Source organism: Rutidosis leptorrhynchoides, chromosome 11, assembly GCF_046630445.1.
Source record: "Rutidosis leptorrhynchoides isolate AG116_Rl617_1_P2 chromosome 11, CSIRO_AGI_Rlap_v1, whole genome shotgun sequence".
In the NCBI taxonomy this organism is placed as follows: Eukaryota; Viridiplantae; Streptophyta; class Magnoliopsida; order Asterales; family Asteraceae; genus Rutidosis; species Rutidosis leptorrhynchoides.
In genome coordinates, this window is record NC_092343.1 from 25,727,151 (window position 1) to 25,743,808 (window position 16,658).

Here is a 16,658-nt window from a genome sequence, read left to right on the forward strand (position 1 = left end):
AAAATCCTAAAAACTACAAAAAGATTTTTCAGTGTGTTGATATTTATTTTGAAAAATACAAAAACATTTTATTTGTTTGCTTATGTGAATATGTGTATATTTCCATGAAGTTACAAATTGTGTCTCGACGTCAAAAAGAAACAAACTACACATCTCAAATTTTAAACTTGTTAAAGTCTTCAAAATGAAAATATTTTGCGTGTAAAATCAGCCAGTGGATGTGAATAGAGGGAGTTATCGGGGTTTCTAAATCGAAAAAATAAATTTTTTTTAAAAAGGGGACAGTCGACCGATTTGGACCATAAGTCGGTAGATGTTGAACAAAAATCGACCGACTTACTGGCTTGTCACAATGTTGGCCGTTTGTCACAATGTCGACCGTTTGTCACGTATGTCGATCGTTTGTCACATATGTCGGCCGACATAATCTCATTGTCGACCGACTGTCATCCTGGGTATAAAAAGGCCTCAGACGGCCGAAGTTCTTTATTTCGTGCGAATGAGTTTCTTTACCAAAATTCGAACTTTGCAAGAAGGAGTTTTTGATCGTGTTTTTCTTATACAACTTTGAATTGTGATTCCATCGCCATTAACCATTCGAGGTAATTCTTTTTAAATCGAAAGTTATTGAAGTTTTCTTGTTTATTTTTCATTTTTGATTCAATTTGTGCTGTTAAGGACCTGTTATAGTTAATTGTTTGAATAGAACTTGTTAATCGGCCTCCTCTGTACCTTTATTAGTAATTGATTGTTGCAAAACACCATAAAATCGAAGAAATTGGATTTGGATCTGAGTTTTGGTTCGTTATACAGTCGGTCGATTTACTTCTTAAGTCGACCGACTTACTGTATGTCGGGCGATTTACTAAGTCAATCGATTTAAATATATGTCGGGCGATTGTCATTGAAAATCGACCGACTTATCTTATATGTCGACCGACTGTAAAATCTTGTAATTTTCTTATGTTTTTTTTTCTTCTTTTTAACGCTTTTCGACTCTTGTATATATGTTTGTATAGCAGAATCAATGGCTCAACAGGGTAGTCCAGTGGACGAAGACGTGCATGAGGAAGAGGTGATTCTGTCCAAGAATCTTCCGGGCTTGACGGCAAGCGAAAACGCCAATCTAGAGGCATGTTTAAACGAGGAAGGACCTGAAGCAAAGGAAGGCTTCGTTGATATTATCAAGTTTTTGAAAAGGTTCAGGATTCATACTGCAATCACTCTAGAATGCAAGAGATACTACTCGCACCAACGAGAATTCTGGAACAATGCTTCTATTGTCACTGAACAGGGAAAGAAGGTGATACGAAGCAGCGTTGGTGGTACAATTGTGAAGATCTCGGCTCAGACAGTTCGTGAAGACTTAGGCTTTCCCGATAATGATTCTATGCCAGTCACACTGAATAGAACTAAGGTCCGAAGGTGTTTAGTAAGATGTGGATACTCTGGTGATCCGATGAAAGGTGCAGTTAAGAGAACTCGATTCTGTCATCAATACAAATACCTAACTTGGTGTTGTTGAGATGCATAAGTCCAATGGTAGGCGGTTTTGATGAGTTGAACGAGACTTATAGTTCGATGTTTGCAGCACTAGTTCTTCATGCGGACTTCAATTTCTCCGAAGTGATTTTCAGAAGTATGTTGGTGAACGTGAAAAAGAAAAGCCACTTAATGTTTCCTAGGTTCTTGCAGGTGATGATTAAAAACAAGTGCAAGGATTGAATAAGGTTTGGGAGGATGAGATTAAACTGAATCATCTGAACGACTTAACTTTCAATCGAGACAAGAAAAATAGAGGTCCGGATGAACCATTCAAGAGACTGGTTGGCCACCTCGCCAATGAAAACTATGTATGTCCACCAGGTGCTGCCTGTCATCATGAGAACAGTACGTCTGGTAATGAAGATGATATCGTCGCAGTTGGTGGGGACGATCAAGAGGTTAATCAGCCACCGCCAGTTGTTGCATCTGAATAGATACTGGTTGATGAAGACGATGAAGGAGATGACTTTGACCCTGATCAATTCGAGCTGAGAAAGCGAAAACAAGCTGAGGGTCCTTCAGTTACGACAAAGCCGAAGCAGAAGCGAATAAGGTTCATTAAAAAGGCAAAGAGAACTGAGTCATCTTCAGCTGCTGAACAGCGACAATCACAGCAATCACAACAACAACGACAATCTTCAGCTGCTGCTACTCAAGAAACACGTGCTGAAACTGATACAGGAGTTCATGCTGCTGCATCCACGACTGTTTTTACACAAGACACTGCGGTTACTATATTAAGCGAGAAGGTTGTAAATATGGCTTCTGAATTTGAAAAGTTTAAAGAAAAAGCTGATGAACGAGAAAGAAGAAAGGATGCTGAGATTGCCAAACTGACAGGTTGAAGATGAACAAGTTGAAATGAAGAAGTTACAGACTAAGGTTGATTCTTAGAATTTGCTGATTGTAAAGGCCGAGTCTGCAGCGAACAAGGCACTGTCGAAGGTGCTTGAGTGGGAAAATAATTTCGATATTGAGGCTGTTGATCTCGAAGAGGATATAGACTTTGGTAATTTTAACGATCAAGGCGAGGATGAGCTAGGTTTGGATCTTGCTAAAGGCACAAGCGAGAACCCACTGTCAGTAATTCCTCTAAATATTGATTATTCTTTACGTGATTTTTTGGCAAAGCATGATCGTCTGAATCACTCAGTTGTATTTGATGATTTAGAAGAAGGGGAGATCCCGCCGGATCTAAGCACTGAGGAGCAGGCCGAGCTAGTGCATCAAGAGCAACAAGCAAGTACTTCAGCTGACGCGACTGCTAGCTCATCTTTTGAGAATCGTTACGATTCTAGTGATGATTTTGAGGAAATTGTCGTAAAAAATGAAAACGACAACGATTTTGATGAAGTAATTATTGAAGATGAACCAATAGATGATTTTCCGGAGTACGAACGTAATAACAATAAAGATCTACCTACGTTTCAAGATTACTTCAAAATGAGTGAAGAGCTTCTAAACCGCAAATGCGAAGAAAAAGAAAAGACCGAAGATTTGCCTCCAGGGTTTTTACCGGTCAAAATAAATGAAGAAAAGGTAGAAGTTCTAGTAGCTGAATGGAAGATCCTGTTGAGGATCAGAAAATATTGTGAGAAGCCAGCGCCGGAACCTGAATGGCTGAATTACATTAATAGGCCGGCGAATCTTTTGGCTAAAGGAAAAATCATTGCTTGGGCCTACATCAAAGAGTTTAATATATACGCAATAAAGAAGGAGTACGGAGTGGACTACATCAAACATGGATTCGAGTTCACGACTCTACCGTACTTTGAATTTATGCAGGTGGCTAGGCTCAAGATGTTATATCGGGATTATGACGGAATTCCTAATATTGTTTGCAAGAAGATAAGATGATCGTACTTGTCAAAGAACTTTGAGGGATTCAGCCCTCAATTTCCCACGATCACTTATCGAACAAACAAGAAAACGGGCGAACGAAGAAAGATTGTTAAATACAAGCCGGTAAAATATATGAGAAAGGTTCCTGTGATGAAAATGCCGCAGAACTTTAGCCCACGTTTTCGCTGGTGGTACTATGATGAACGCTCAGAGGAAGCAGTCATCGTTTTGGACAAATTGAAGGAAGATGAGACCGACTCGATACGGGTTTTAGATCCCGTTTGGTTGAGAAATTGCTGTGAAGCTAACATCTTCACATTGTACTACAATCGGATGCTGTACAGGCCAGAAAATAGAGTTCAAGCACAACAGTACATTCGTGTTGCAAAGGTTTGCTATTTGAACAATATGGTTACAGATCCGTACAGAGATTGAAGCAGATCGAAGACTTATGAGGAACTAGGTCTTAGGGGGAGTTTGTTAGTGCATATTTATGTAATCCCTAGTTCCATGAACTTTAATGTATTATTCGATCATGTCGTAACCTGTAATATTGTTAAACGTTGATTGTCGATTTGTTACTTTATATATTTGTAAACGTTTAAATGTAATGTGTAATGTTACTCGACAGTCGGTCGACTGACATAGTCAGTCGACCGACTGTCAACCACAGTCGACCGACATAAGATCTGGGATATTTAAGCCAAGTTAATCTCCACTAATTTGGATAATTACTCCACACATTTTTCACACACAAAAACTGTTCCATGTCCGATCTCACTCCAATCTCCATGTCCAAATACCACAGAATGTCAGTCTAGGCTTCGTGTTTATCAAGATCTAATCTTGGTTTGACTCGTACGAACCCGAAAACCCATAGATATTCGTTTAAGCTCGTTCTAGTGTTATTCCGCCTCTAGATCGTGTTAGGTTGATTCTAAGGTCCTCTCCCAGCGTCTACAGTTACTATTATTAAAACTTGTATGCTTCAATGCTAAAACAAGGTTATATCATTTGAGTTTTTATAAAACCTCCCAACAATCATGGATACAATCATACTAACCAGAAGTTCTTAATGTACTCCCAACAGAAATTTAGAATGTTACAACTTCTGTAACTAGGCTAATTGACATTGACAATAATCAAAATATCCCGATATGTATGGTCTGGAAAACGGAATTCTCATATGGGAAGGCAGGACAACGACCAGTTCGATCCCTAGTATTGCAGGATGTGAAGTAGTATAAAATTGAGTTGAACATCAGTTACTTGTATTATATACACCCTTCATCTCTACAGTAATAATTATGTTACTATGACCTGCATTTATCATACACAACCTCATAAGTTTTTTTCCATTTCAACATTTAGAGAAATTTTAGCATTACTGACTCGTTTGAAAGTTAAAAAATGGGTTGAAATTGCCACTTTTAATTATGTGTAGGAGAAGTGTCAAACCAACCTAAAAAGACGTACGCAAGGTAACAGCATAAGTTCAATGTATTCCAAAAGTAGAAACAAGATTATAATAGAAGTTTTCAGATTCGCCCACTTGCCAATTGCTGTGTTTAGCGGTGTAGGATATATAATTTCATAAGATTATATTTACAATGGAAACTTTGTAAATACAAATTAACAACTATGACTCATACCTTGGAACGAATACTGGAAAATTTGATTAGTGCTTCAATATCTTGATTCGTTTCTTGTCATTACATCGACCTAGAAATGTCAATCAAACATTGGAAATAAGTCAACAAATAAGCTTTTATCAGACGTGTTGTTTTATTACCAAACCAACTAGCTACTGCTGCATCGAAACCTTTCAAATGCATGGGAACCTGACTAGTGAGATACTCGTTAGCGTTGTTCCCGCAGAAAAGTTATGGGGTTTGGTTTACACCTTGATCAGTTAGTTGGTAATGTGGTATACATTTATTTAGTAATTTTAGTTGAAAACGAGTATAACGTTCACTTTAAATTAGAAAGTAGTGAGTTTAGTTTTTGACATACTATAACAACAAAAGTTAAATTTTAAAAAAGTAAATGCGAGCTCATTTCTTTTATAAATTGACCAACTTTTTGACAAAAGTTATAAATGAGAGGGCATTGTTTATGATGCATATTATAACATAACTAATTAATACTAGTAGTTAATAAGGATAAGAACAAGAATAAGAATATAAAAATAGAAGCTCAAATGAAAGACCGGCCAATTGCTGTAGCCTAATTACAAATAACTAAATAGGCGTGAAAGCATACCTCTTATTTCGTTGATGTGTTTGTTCAAGTATAAAGAAAGCGTGAGAGCATTTATGTACACTGCTCATGTAGGCTCCGTAGATAAATGGCACAACCACGTACCCGTATCAAGTCAAGTAGTACTCCGTTATAGTTATTCACGAAGGGAAAGTAATTAAAAGGGGGTTAGCTGATGATCCCATACTTGGCATTTACTCTTCTACACTTTCTTTTCAGTTTCCAGGAACAACTAGTTACGTCCAAAAGTGAAAGTGAAGGGAGTAGCGTCTCTGGCAGATCTCTCAGCTTCGGACAGTCATAAATTAGAAGGTGTTCAAGGGAGTTGAGGTGTTCCATGCCTTTTGAAACTGATTTCAATTTTTCAAAATCTTTTATAGATAGAGTAGTTAGAGATGACGGTAGAAGAAAAGGTGACAACAAATTCCTCCTGCTCGTCCTCGTATCCATTTCCTCTTCTGACTGTGTTGCGAATCTAACCACTCCTGACTTATCAGCACCATATAAATGTAGTGTAACAAGTGAGGTTGGGAAATGTTGCATCCCCCACTCACACATTCCATTCTTTAACCCTCCTATTGATAACGAACTTAAATTAGGAGGCCACAAAACACTGGCAAGTTCCATACTTGGACATTCAGTTATTCGCATGTCTTCCAAATATCCAAGACTTTGCAAATGCTCATGAGGAATTGACTTTATATTCTTGCAATCTGATATGCGAAGAGATCTTAGGCAACGATGGGGAAGAAAACCAAAACCTTTTTCTGGAATCGATTCTATGTTCTCACAATGATAAATATTCAAATGAGTGAGATGATCTAAGGATCCTTCAGGAAGCAACCTCACATTCAAAACTTCACGTAGTGTAAGAGTTCCAAGTGACGACAACAAGTTGCTGAATACCCAATTCACCTCCAAATTATCACTACGCTCTAGTCTAAGAAACTTCAAAGTGAATGGGAGGTTGGGCATTGGTGAGAAGGTCAACGATGTCATTGATTTACAATTGCCTATCTCCAACTTCTCTATACTATTAGGATAGTTGTAACCCTCTAATTTTGGACAATACTCAATTTTCACATCTCTAATAGTAGACACGCCATTAATAACCAAATTCACATTCTTCCTCTTTACTAATGACACCAAATTTACACACTCCCTTAATTTCAAGGTCTTTAAACTCACAAAAATGTCTACTTCTGACTCCCACAAGTTAGTGACTTCATCACACCTTATAATGCTTAGATATTCAACTTTTTGGAGACGCTTTACAATTTCTCCATCTAACTGACTAAGTCCATTTATATCCTCCATTGCCAATCTAATAATTGATGAAGACACGCTAACCATGCTTCGTAACACTGTTACCAAACATCCTTTTACGTCTAACACCTCAAGTGAGGGTATCGAGTCAATTACAACTACGTTCAGTTTCGGACAACTTTTAATAGATATCTTACGAAGACAAGGAAACAATCCAACTATTCCATCTTTATCAGCACCACTAGTTGACCATTCCTCCCAACCCTCCATACCTTTAAATTCCAAAACTTCAAGTAATGGAAATGCAATATCATTGCAAGAATCCGCATGTCCAAGTAACTCTGGACCGAGTCTTTTTAACCCATTCAAGCTTTCAACAAACAACTTTTTAAGTGATGGTAGGTGTCCAAGTGTCGGTAGGCATTTACATCTTTGACACCCACGTAAGGTAAGGTGAGTTAAGCAAACAAAAGATGGATCCCCAATCCAACTAGAAAATTTTGTACCCATGTAGTACAGAATCTTGAGGCTTTTTATCTTCTCAGACGTCCTTAGTGCTTCAAATACTTCATATTCCGTTAATGCATTACGAGTAGCATCAGTGACACCTCCACTCCAATCGAGCTCCAAATCACAAAGTCCCTTCTTCTGCATTAACTTGGCTTCTTTGGCATGGGTTTCATTAGTAACTTTATGGAGTCCTTTAATGGAAATCCGACCTTGAAGGTGCAATAGGTTTTTAAGAACAGATATTTTGAACCCATTAGCTCCACCAATAATGACTTTGGATAGAGTTTGTAGACTCGTCAACCTACCAATACCTACGGGTGTCTCATTCAACTCCGGAGTATCGCTAATGTCGAGATGTCGCAAGTTGATTAATTTTACAAAACTGTGTGGCAAACTCGATAATAAATGACAACCTGACAGCAACAAACTCTGTAGATTATAGAGGTCGCAGATTTGTTCGGGTAAACATTCGATGCCAGTCGCAAATGTTTCAGATTACCAATGGAATTTGGTATATATGTGATTAAATAATTGGAAACGCTTAGCACCCTTAAAAACTCTAATCGGGGAATTAGTTCTTCAATAACCTTGTTCGATAAGAAGTATTTATCCCAGCTATATGGCATTGTAACTGACATAGCTATAAAAGTGCGCAAGCGTCTAGCTCTTTCGAGGGCCTTAAAATTCTTGTACGCTCCATATTTTTGACGAATAAATGAAAAGTGGTGAAATTTTTCGAAGACTTGTTCTCATCAACCAAATTAATTTTATCACCCTGCATAAAAAAGAACTCTCCTGCAACACTCATGGCCAAGTCACTTATCAGGTCGTGCATTGTGTATTGTAATTCGCCGAGAGTTGAATGCTGGAAAAATGACCTGGACACTAGCTCTTCAAAACAATCTCGTCCTAAACTCTCCATTTATCTGCCATCTGACTTCACCAAGAACCCCTCTGCCATCCACAGTAGGACTAGCTCCTGCTTCTCGAACAAGTAATCTTTGGGGAATAAGCAACAATATGCAAACATTTGCTTTAAACGAGGAGGAAGATCATAATAGCTTAGTCTTAGAGCCTGAAGAATCTTCTCTTCGTTCTGTACATTCCATATTTCATTGTTTAATAGCTCCTCCCATTCGTCTTCCCTTTTTTTTCTTCTCAACAACCTTCCAAGTGTTTTCAAAGCCAAAGGCAATCTGCCACATTTCTTCACGATACCTTCACCATATAATTTAAGTGATGGAGGATGTGAATCAAAGTTTTGTTTATCTAAAGCGTTCTGAGCAAGCAAAGATAAAGCATTTTCATCTGACAAAACCTCAAGGTTGTATGCTTGAATAGAGTCCATGATCGATGCAACTTCATTCTTCCGTGTTGTCACCATAATTCTACTTCCATGTGCCCCAACAGAAAAAGGGTGCTGAAGTAGTTCCCAATCCGTATAGTTTTCGTTCCAAACGTCGTCTAGAACAATCAAGAATTTTTTGTTTACAAGTTTCTCTGATAGGGCCACTTGAAGCTGATTTAGAGTTTTGAACTCTCTGTCTTCCCCACCTACATCTTTATAAATAGCATGGCTGATTTTTTCTACATCGAACACATCAGATACACAAACCCATGACATGAGATCAAATTGTTTCTTGATTTTCTCATCATTGTACAAAATTTGGGCGAGAGTCGTCTTTCCTATTCCACCAAGACCAAAAATAGACACGATGCTGACATTTTTCTCACATGATTCATCATTCACCAACAACTTTTCTAGCAATGCCTCTTTATCACCTTCCCTGCCCACAATTCCGGAAACATCAACCAGTGAAGTTGTCTCGAATGTCCGTCTTGTTGTTGTATTTGGCCTTTCAACGTTACTAATCAAACCCAGCAAATTTGTTTCCTCAACAATAGCATGCAATCCGGATGTAATTTTATCTAGCTTACTACTCATCTTACGCCCACATTTAAGAGCATGAATTTTTTTGGGTATAAACTTCAATACCTTACTTGTGCTACCATGAGATTGTTGATTCAACCGGCGACGGGTAGATTCAGTGGCCAAATCATCGAGTACATCGTCTATATCATAAGCTAAATGTTGGAGTCTGTTGAGCCATAACTGAATACGAATATCAGTTAGGTGTCTTTGACCAGCATCAATAAGCACTGCTTGGATCTGGGACAACTTGGCCTTCCATTTTTCCAGCTCAGAATAAATTCCTGCAGATCGAGCCAGATTGCTCAAGTCTCCAGAAGCAAGTTTCTCAAAAAGAACAGTAATGAATGCCCACAATTTGAAAAGGAAATGTTGTTTGTTTCTTAGGTTGTTTGATACTTTGATTTCAAATGTAAGTAATGAAGGAACGATCAGATCAGATTAAGATAAATTAATAGAGATAATGTTTTTTGCTGAAAAGTTGTGTGGATGATAATAAGTCAACTTTGAGTCTTGGTCAAGTATGTAGCTGTCTTCAACTGCACAAATTTACTTCTTCTTTAATGGCTACAACATACAGTCATACGGAGTATGTATCTGTTCTTGCTAATTAAATTATCTAACCATATATACTTATTGATTGATTGATGATCAAAGAAGGATTATTATATCTGCTTAATTACTCTCTTGAAATTGTAGACAAAAACCATAACTTTGGACACTGATTTGATTCATTAATTAAAATTCTAGTTTACGAAATTAGCTTTTTTGTAGTAACTAATATACTGTAAAAAAAGTTAAGCACAAATTGTTACGGAGTAACTAATTATTAGATCAATAACTGATACACGAAAAGTTAAGAGGCCGTTTAAAGTTTATATTTGGCTAAGGCCCATAGTCGATCTTAAACCCTAAACCAACAGAAAATGCTAGAGCTACAGAGATGGATTGTTTTATTCATAGGTGTATGCGATAATTTTCCATTTTGTGCTAATAAATTTATAAGTAGTGTGAATTTTTTACGTTTTAGCTTGCTATAAGTACATTTTCGTAAGTCAGCTGCACAAACATCATGTGGTTGATTTATGAAAATGTACTTGATTTGCTCTATGTTCAGTTATATGCACAAATATGTTTTAACAAAAATTATATCATGTACTGGTCTATGTTAATTATTACTAGTATTATAATTATAATGTCCATAGTAAATAAGTTTTCTGAGATTAAATTAGACTAAAAATGGATACATAATTACATTGGAATGTATAGATAATGAAAATTCCAGGAAGCATACTTCCCTATCAATAAAGGGTAACTAAATATGGTATGAGATGTTTGATGCTACAAATCTTCAACTGAATATTTGAAAATTTTGTATTGCATAAAAGTGACAATTGTGAACAAAGGCTATTAACCTAGCCGCTTGCGGTATTTAGGTGACTTTTTCAACCATGCGGTTGGAGGTTCGATTATATTCTTTTGTTTAGGTTGTGACGATTGTTTTTTATCTTTGATTTAGTTCTTCGGGTTGGTGCCGTTACCCTTTGGATCTTTGTCCAGTGGTGTTCCCAATCAAGCGTGGTTCTTTGACCCATTGAATGGCCCACTCATGTTGCTCTTATATAAATGAGTGAATGACATGTCGATAAAGATACCATATATTATGGTAAATAGCCTAAATACTACAAATTTCTAACACACTATGTACCCCAGAGTATTTTTGTTAATTAATTGATTTTGCTGCTTTCAAACTGAAAAACAATGACAAAACATGGTCAATTTAGGCTTGTTAATATAATATTTCTTTCAGATTTCAGACTTTGACGAGAGACGACTTTATGAGCAATAATCAGAAGAGAAGGTGAAAATTTGCTTGCTCCCAAACTAATTATATATATTACATATGTTGATTAGTTTAACCAATCATCAACTCTAGTAATTTCGTGTCTTCATCACCAAAATTTATGATGTCATTGACTTTTACTTTACATAGGCCAGATCCCAGAAGCTATTAAGGTTGTTGCACAAGACATTAGTGGTTCTGAGCTTTTAGTTAACTTCTCTCACCTTACTGGACAGAGTTTTTAACATAAATTTGATCATTTGGAGGCAAGTTAATCACTACCCATTCTTTGTTTTTGAACCTAAGACCAATAAGTTCACTTTTGATGTTTCTGGTTTACCAATTTCTACAGGGAGTTATCTTCTTTTACAGAATGACTGCAGTAGGTTGGTTATAGACTTATAGTATCATTATTGTTGTTACGAAGCAAAATATGGGTAAAGTGTGTTATTGTGGATATGACATCGATCTCAGTGTGATACTGTTAATTAAGATAATTGAAAGCAGAAATTTTGATATGTATTGATCAGTTTCATAAGAGCTTGAATTGATACAAATTGAATTGTGTTTTTTCATTTACAAGTGTTGTTTATATAAACTAAGACCCTAACAACTAATTCTATTTTGGGTTTGGCTCCAATTAAGTTTGGAACCCCCTTTTACAATAATGGAAAAGAGCTGTTTCTTTTGTACAGGTAGTAGCCGTTGAACTCGTGACCAATGCAGTCTTTATTTCGGGAAATGATGAAGTCAATGACTTCTGATCCTATAGTCAAATTATCAAATATGGTAATTTGACTTTCGTTGACTGCTTTGTTGTTGCTTGATTCTAACACTCTCCCTCAAGTTGAATAGTGGGGTTTCCATTATTCAACTTGCTAAGCACTTCACTGAATAATCTTCCATTGACAGACTTGGTGAAAATATCGGCTAACTGGTCTTCTGATCTGATAGATGGGAGAGAGATGATTTCACCATCTAACTTTTCTCGAATAAAATGTCAGTCTATTTCCACATGTTTGGTTAGATCATGCTGAACTGAATTCTCTGAAATGGCAATTATTGCTTCATTGTCGCATAAGATTTGAATTGCCTCATTTGGAGGGAAACCAATTTCTGTCAGCAATTTCTTGATCCATAGCGCTTCAACAACCCCTTTTGCTATTCCCCTAAATTCTGACTCGGCACTTGAAAGAGATATAACTTTTTGTTTTTTACTTTTCCATGCCACCAGATTACCTCCAACAAGTGTGAAGAATCCAGAGGTAGATTTTCTATCCCCTTTTTCTCCAGCCCAACTTGCATCTGTATATATTTGAGTTTTTAGGTGTCCATGTCTCTTAAAAATAACTCCATGATCCGCTATTTTCTTCAAATATCTTATGATTCTAATTACAGCTTCCATATGGTGAACCTGTGGTTGATGCATGAATTGACTCACAACTCCAACTGCATGTGCTATATCAGGTCGAGTGTGAGTAAGATAGATTAGTTTTCCCACCATCCTTTGGTATTGCCCTTTATCAGCAAGATCAGCTTCGTCTTCCATATATAGCTTCTGGTTTGGAATCATTGGAGTATCAGCTGGTTTGCAATCAATCATACATGTTTCTGCAAGAAAATCAAGAACATACTTCTTTTGACAGATAAATATTCCCTGTTGGGATCGTAATACCTCAATCCCTAAAAAAATATTTAAGTCTGCCAAAGTCTTTCATTTCAAATTCTTTAAATAAGTTCATTTTTAAGTTAGAAATTTCCTCTTTATCATTTCCTGTTATTATCATATCATCAACATAAATGATTAAATATGTAATTAATTTTCCTTTTCGCTTAAAAAAGAGAGTATGATCCGAGTTACTTTGTTTGAAATTATATTTTTTCATAAATAAAGTAAATCTCCCAAACCAAGCCCGTGGGGATTGTTTTAACCCATATAATGATTTCTTAAGTCGACAAGCTTCCCCATTTTTGAAGTTTTCAGATAATCCTGGAGGAGCTTCCATATAGACTTCTTCTTTTAGTTCACCATGTAGAAAGACATTCTTTACATCAAATTGGTGAAGTGGTCATTCTTCATTTGTAGCAACTGAGAAAAGAACCCTGATGGTATCAATCTTCGCAACTGGAGAGAAAGTCTCGGAATAATCTATTCCATATGTTTGAGTATATCCATTGGCAACTAGCCGGGCTTTATTATCTTTCAATGGTACCTTCTGGTTTGTATTTTAATGTAAACACCCATCGATTCCCTACTGATTTTTTTTCCTTGAGGAATAAAACATTTTTCCCATGTGTCACTTTTCTGGAGTGCTTCCATTTCTTCTTCCATGGACTTCTTCCATTTTTCAGATTTCATGGTTTGATCAACACTTGCTGGAATTTCTTCAGAATATAAAGCAGAATTGAATTTTTGTGCTTCACTGGATAGGTTTCCTTGTGCAATATTAGCCATAGGACACCTTGACCTTTGAGCTTCTTTATTCGGAGAGTATCTTTTTGGTGGTATTCCTCTGTTGACTCTTTGTGGTAGAACATATCTTTGTGTGGTTTCAGCGGAAATTGAACTGTTTTGTTCTCCTTGTTCATTACTTGAGGAGATTTCATTTGGTTCAACGTTGGGTGTTTCGGGACCAGGGTTTGGTGATTCAGGATCAAGATTCGAGGATTCGGGATCAGGATTTGATGATTCGGGTGCAGGGTTTGGTGATTTGGGATCAAGATTCGAGGATTCAGGATCAGGATTTGGTGTGGATATTTGAATATTATTGGGTGTTGGTGTTTGAATGTTACCGGTTTGAGGTATCCAGGTAATCCAACTGAGAGTGTCATTATCCTTTTTCTCCCCCTCACTCGTGAGTTGGGTATTATAAAAGTACTCGGCTTCGACAAAGTCACAGTTCATTGTAGTAAAAACATGACGTCTTTTGGGACTATAACACCGATACCCCTTTTGGTTAATTCCATAACCCACCATGACACATTTTTTCGCACATGGATCTAGTTTGGTACGTTCATTTTTTGGAATGAGAACAAAGACCGTGCACCCAAATATTCGAGGTTCAATGTTAAATGAAGTCGGAAGGGTATGAAATTGAGAGAGAGTATCTTTCGGGGTTTTCGTGCCCAAAACTTTAGTAGGTAGTCGGTTAATAAGGTAGGTAGCGGAAGCAAGAGCTTCAGGCCAAAAACTTTTCAGAACTTTCGATTCAATTAATAATGCTCTTGTCATTTCTAAGACTAGTCGATTTTAACGTTCGGCTACTCCGTTTTGTTCGGGAGTATGAGCACAAGATGTTTGGTGAATAATCCCTTTATCTTCACAAAATTGTTTCATTGACGTATTGACAAACTCACCCCCATTATCGGATCTTAAAATTTGTATATTTTTGTTAAATTGAGTTTGTATCATTTTATAAAAAAGAGAAAAATTTTCAAAAACTTCTGACTTGTGAGTTAAAAAATAAATCCAGATCATGCGGGAATAGTCATCAATAAATAAGACAAAGTACCAGAAATTTCTCCCTCCAACAACCGGTGCAGGACCCCACACATCAAAATGGATTAAAGCAAAAGGAATTTCTTTCCTAGTGTTACTAGGTTTAAACGTATTTCGGTGACTTTTAGCCAAAATACAAGTTTCACAATCTTACGTAACATTGGATGGAAAAAGACTTGGAAACACTACAAAAAAAATTTCATTTTTTGACAATTGCATTATTTTTTGACGCCTTAAAATGTAAATAATTTGACATGTTTTTGACACCTATAGGTGTTAACAAGTTTTTGACACTTAAAATTGCCAAAAGAAAACTTTTTGACACTTTAAAAGTGTCAAAAAGTTAATACACCTTCAAATTTTTTTACACCATATTTTTTGACACTTCAATTTTTTGACACCATATTTTTTGACACTTCAATTTTTTGACACCATATTTTTTCACGCTTTCAACTTTTTGATACTTATAGGTGTCAAAAATATGTCAAAGTTATTCATGAGTTAAGTGTCAAAAATAATGGAAGTGTCAAAAAATGAACATTTATTTGTAGTGAAATAAAGAGTGCAAGTATCCGGCAGATGGGTGACCTAACCTCCTATGTCATAACCAAGCTTCCCTTGTAGGTGTTCCGTGAGCAAGCATTACGGTACCTTGTTAGGTTACTTCGTTCACAAAGTACAACCCACCCAATTCGGTACCACGCCCAATAATCAACCCAGTCCTAATATCTTGAAGGATACAAAAGGCAGAGTGTAATAAAATAGAACAATTTAGTTCTTTTGTAACGTGGCTAATGGACAACAACTTATGGGACAAGGTTGGAATATATAAGCAATTAGATAATTTCATAGTCGGAGTAATTTCAATTCTCCACCCCCTTCTACTTGTACAATACCTCCATTGGCCGTTTGAATTTTCTTAACCCGTGGTTTGGATTCAGAACAAAAATTGGATTTTTCAAAGGTCATGGTGTGAGTAGCATCACAATCAAAAATCCATTCGTTACTGTTTTCGTTATTCGAAATAATATTAGATTTTCCGGTAGAACACGAGTAATTAATCTTTGGCTTGGGCCTGATCAGAACAATAATGCAATTTTTGAGCCAAATCATTCCCATTAATAGGCCCACCCTTCTCAGTTCCATTAAGCCCACTTAAGTTGGGCTTAAAACCATGGTGTCCAGACTTATTGAAATCGTTATTTACAGTTTGTTTTTCCCTATTTATTAAAACAAGCCTTTTAGACTCTTTCCTTTTTAAAGAGTCAGTTGACCGACCTTTTTGGTTGGTGTGTTTTTGGGTAGCGTGTTTCACTGTGCAATTACTCCCAACCCTTTCTCTATCCTCGATCCCAATCGACTGATTAGGGTTTATCAATTCTTGTAAACATTTGAATCTATTATGATTCTCTAGTTTATCTTCGATCCTAATTCCTTTATTCGACTGTTGTGATCTATTAGGGTTTGAAGGTTTAACCTTCACCCAATTGGTCAGATTTTTAAAGGAACCGTGATTGAAATTGAAAGTTAACGATTTACCTTTTCCGGTGCCGTCGCAGGTGGCCTTATGGTTGCCGCCGGCCGCCGTTATGATTGTTGTTTTTTGTTCACTGTTTTTCCCTGTTTTCGGTCACTCCACCATTTGGGATAACCAATCAATTGAAGCACTGGATTATGGTATGTCTGAACATACCACAGTATACACACCTTGATTGTTCTTGTGCTTGATGGTGATTGGCAATACTTGGTTCGTTTTTGATGATAGAAGCTACTGGTTTCTGTTTCGTCGGTTGACAAAGGACATTCAGGTAAGTATCTCTTGTTTTGCTACAGTCATTACATAACATGGCAGCTATATTCAAGAAATTATTTCCCTTCTGTATTTTTGAGCTTGACTTGACTGGGTTACCGTCGAAAGACATGGCAGCCCTTTAATGGTAAATGATTGAAGCTATAAAACGAGT

At 36.8% G+C, this 16,658-nt stretch overlaps 1 protein-coding gene and 1 pseudogene across 1 annotated transcript; both read right to left on the bottom strand.

Annotated features, from left to right (window-relative positions):
• Positions 1-4,424: 4,424 nt before the first annotated feature.
• LOC139874399 (putative disease resistance RPP13-like protein 1) lies at positions 4,425-9,793 on the bottom strand (annotated as a pseudogene).
• Positions 9,794-12,195: 2,402 nt separating this feature from the next.
• LOC139874400 (secreted RxLR effector protein 161-like) lies at positions 12,196-12,600 on the bottom strand. Its single transcript, XM_071861837.1, has one exon. The coding sequence runs from the start codon at positions 12,598-12,600 to the stop codon at positions 12,196-12,198; it is 405 nt and encodes a 134-aa protein (XP_071717938.1).
• Positions 12,601-16,658: the final 4,058 nt, after the last annotated feature.

Coding starts and splice junctions, on each gene's coding strand:
- LOC139874400 (XM_071861837.1), bottom strand. CDS start 12,600: ATGGAAGCTGTAATTAGAATCATAAGATATTTGAAGAAAATAGCGGAT.